We start from the raw sequence: 2,257 nt of genomic DNA, 5'->3' as shown, positions 1-2,257 counted from the left end.
TTACCCAAATGCTATTAAGCACATAGTAATCCTATTTATTGACAACTTTCTTACAGTGAATTGCCTTACGGCAGAAGTTGGTAACATTTATAGGCTGCAAGCCGGAGTGATCCAGTTTGGGACAGAGGCAGATCGGTAGGCACTAAGATCCAGCTGCTGCCACCACCTTTCCTTTCAGTGTCAGGGGAAAGTGACTGCTCTGAAACCCGACTGCCACCAAACGCATCTAAACTGCCGTATATGTAGGACAGATCAAACAGTTCTGCAGGCTGGATATGGCTCACAGGATGTAGGTTGCCAACCCCTGCCCTACAGCATCTTTTACCTCCTTGTTCCTGAGACTGTAAATCAGGGGATTCAGCATCGGGATGACCACAGTATAAAATATCGCAATGACTTTGTCTGTATCCAAGGAGTAGTTGGAACTGGGTCGCAGGTACATAAAGAGAATTGTCCCATGATAAATTGAGACCCCTGTGAAGTGGGAGGCACAAGTATTGAAAGCTTTGCGTTTCCCCGTACCAGAGCGGATTCTCAGGATGGTGCCAAGGATGTAAATATAAGAGATCACAACAGTCAGAACTGTGATTATTTCAATAAATCCAACCAGGGTGAACAGTAAGATTTCATTGAAATGGGTATCAGAGCAGGACAATGATAGCAGAGGGGTGATGTCACAGTAGAAATGATTGATCTCATCAGACCCACAGAAGGACAAATGGAACGTGAAATTCGTGTGCACCATGGAATGTAACAGTCCAAGTACATACGATCCAACCACCATTGTGACACAGACTCTTGGGGACATAACAACTGGGTAGAGCAGTGGGTTACAGATGGCCACATACCGGTCATAGGCCATTGCAGACAGCAGGAAACACTCTGTTGTCCCCAGAGCTATAAAAAAGTACATTTGTGCTGCACACCCAAACACAGAGATGGCTTTTGTCTCTTCCAAGAAGCTTGCCAGTGTCTTGGGTGCTACCACAGAGGAATAACAAATGTCTAGGAAAGACAAGTTACTGAGGAAGAAGTACATGGAAGTGTGAAGTTTAGGGCTCATCTTGATCAACAGAATAACCCCAAGATTTCCCATCAGTGTGATGATGTAAATGAATAGGAACAGCACAAAGAGAATGACCTGCACTGTTGGGTTGTCTGTCAACCCCATGAAAATGAATTTGGTGACCATCATAGTATGGTTTCTCTCAGCCATCTCTTCAAAATGTTTTACCTGCATGGAGTAAGAAACAACCAGTTATACCAAATCAGATTCTGTGGTTCATGCACTATATTTTATCTCTGTAAGTGATGAGAACTAAATGGTGAAGGAATGTTATATTCATGAATTCCAGGCTTGCTTTCCTCATAAAGGAGGTATATTTATAATCTGTGAACAGGATCTTTTTTTTTATTTTTGGAGTTTTTTGTTTGGCTCTTTTGGGGAGAGTGTGACTGGAAGGTTTCATGAATATTTTTAAGATGTTGTTTTTTCACTCTCTTTCTTCCTCTGATTCCTATTCATAACTATGAATAATAATATTAAAGGTTTTGTGATGACAATATCACAAATGAAAGCAATTAGCAATATGGGTCTATAAAGGTTTCATTACATGAGCGTTCAGATGAAGGCATTCCAAAGCAGAGTGTCCTCATTAACTTCTGCTTGCACCCAGTGAGCAGGGCTCTGCTTTTGCATCCCAGAACAGGAGGGGTGGAGGTAGGGTGAGGATGGAGCTTGTTCTGGGGTTTGCCCAACTGGTGCAGCAGAGTAGGCAGGGGGACTGGAGCCTCCTGTAGGTGGTAGGCTCCAATCCACCCCATGCCACACTCATGTACCACTTGAGGAACCTCAGAACAGACCTCTCTCCACAACAGCTAAGGCCTGTTGGGTCAGGAGGATCCATCTAACTCATGATGCTTTCTGCAAGCACCATGAGTTAGACCTGGGACCTACACTTCTCTCTGCATATAAAGACATAAAAATAATGCTAAAAAACACTGGGCACATAGATTCATAGATGTTCATGCCAGGAAGGACTTACTATATCATTTAATCATACTTACTGTGTAGTTCAGGCAATATCATTTTATCCAGCTGTGTGTCTAATGAACCCTGTAATTTGTTTTTAACCACAACAGATCTTTTGGAATGGCTTCCAGTCTTGATTTGAAGACAACACAATATGGAGAATCCCGTACCTGCCCTGATCATCCGTTCCACTGTTTAAATACCATACTTTTCAGACATATGCTT

At 42.7% G+C, this 2,257-nt stretch overlaps 1 protein-coding gene across 1 annotated transcript; it reads right to left on the bottom strand.

Moving 5' to 3' along the window:
- Nucleotides 1–280: 280 nt before the first annotated feature.
- LOC149871140 (olfactory receptor 5T7-like) lies at nucleotides 281–1,228 on the bottom strand. The gene has a single exon (XM_090034834.1). It carries the CDS (start codon nucleotides 1,214–1,216, stop codon nucleotides 281–283), a length of 936 nt encoding a protein of 311 aa, XP_089890960.1. The 5' UTR covers nucleotides 1,217–1,228.
- Nucleotides 1,229–2,257: the final 1,029 nt, after the last annotated feature.

Source organism: Crocodylus siamensis, chromosome 2, assembly GCF_052110815.1.
Source record: "Crocodylus siamensis isolate JL-2025a chromosome 2, ASM5211081v1, whole genome shotgun sequence".
Classification (NCBI taxonomy): domain Eukaryota; kingdom Metazoa; phylum Chordata; order Crocodylia; family Crocodylidae; genus Crocodylus; species Crocodylus siamensis.
This window is presented reverse-complemented; position numbering and strand designations above follow the sequence as displayed.

Bases quoted from the DNA above. Each gene is read 5' to 3' on its own strand.
- LOC149871140 (XM_090034834.1), bottom strand. From the start codon at position 1,216: ATGGCTGAGAGAAACCATACTATGATGGTCACCAAATTCATTTTCATG.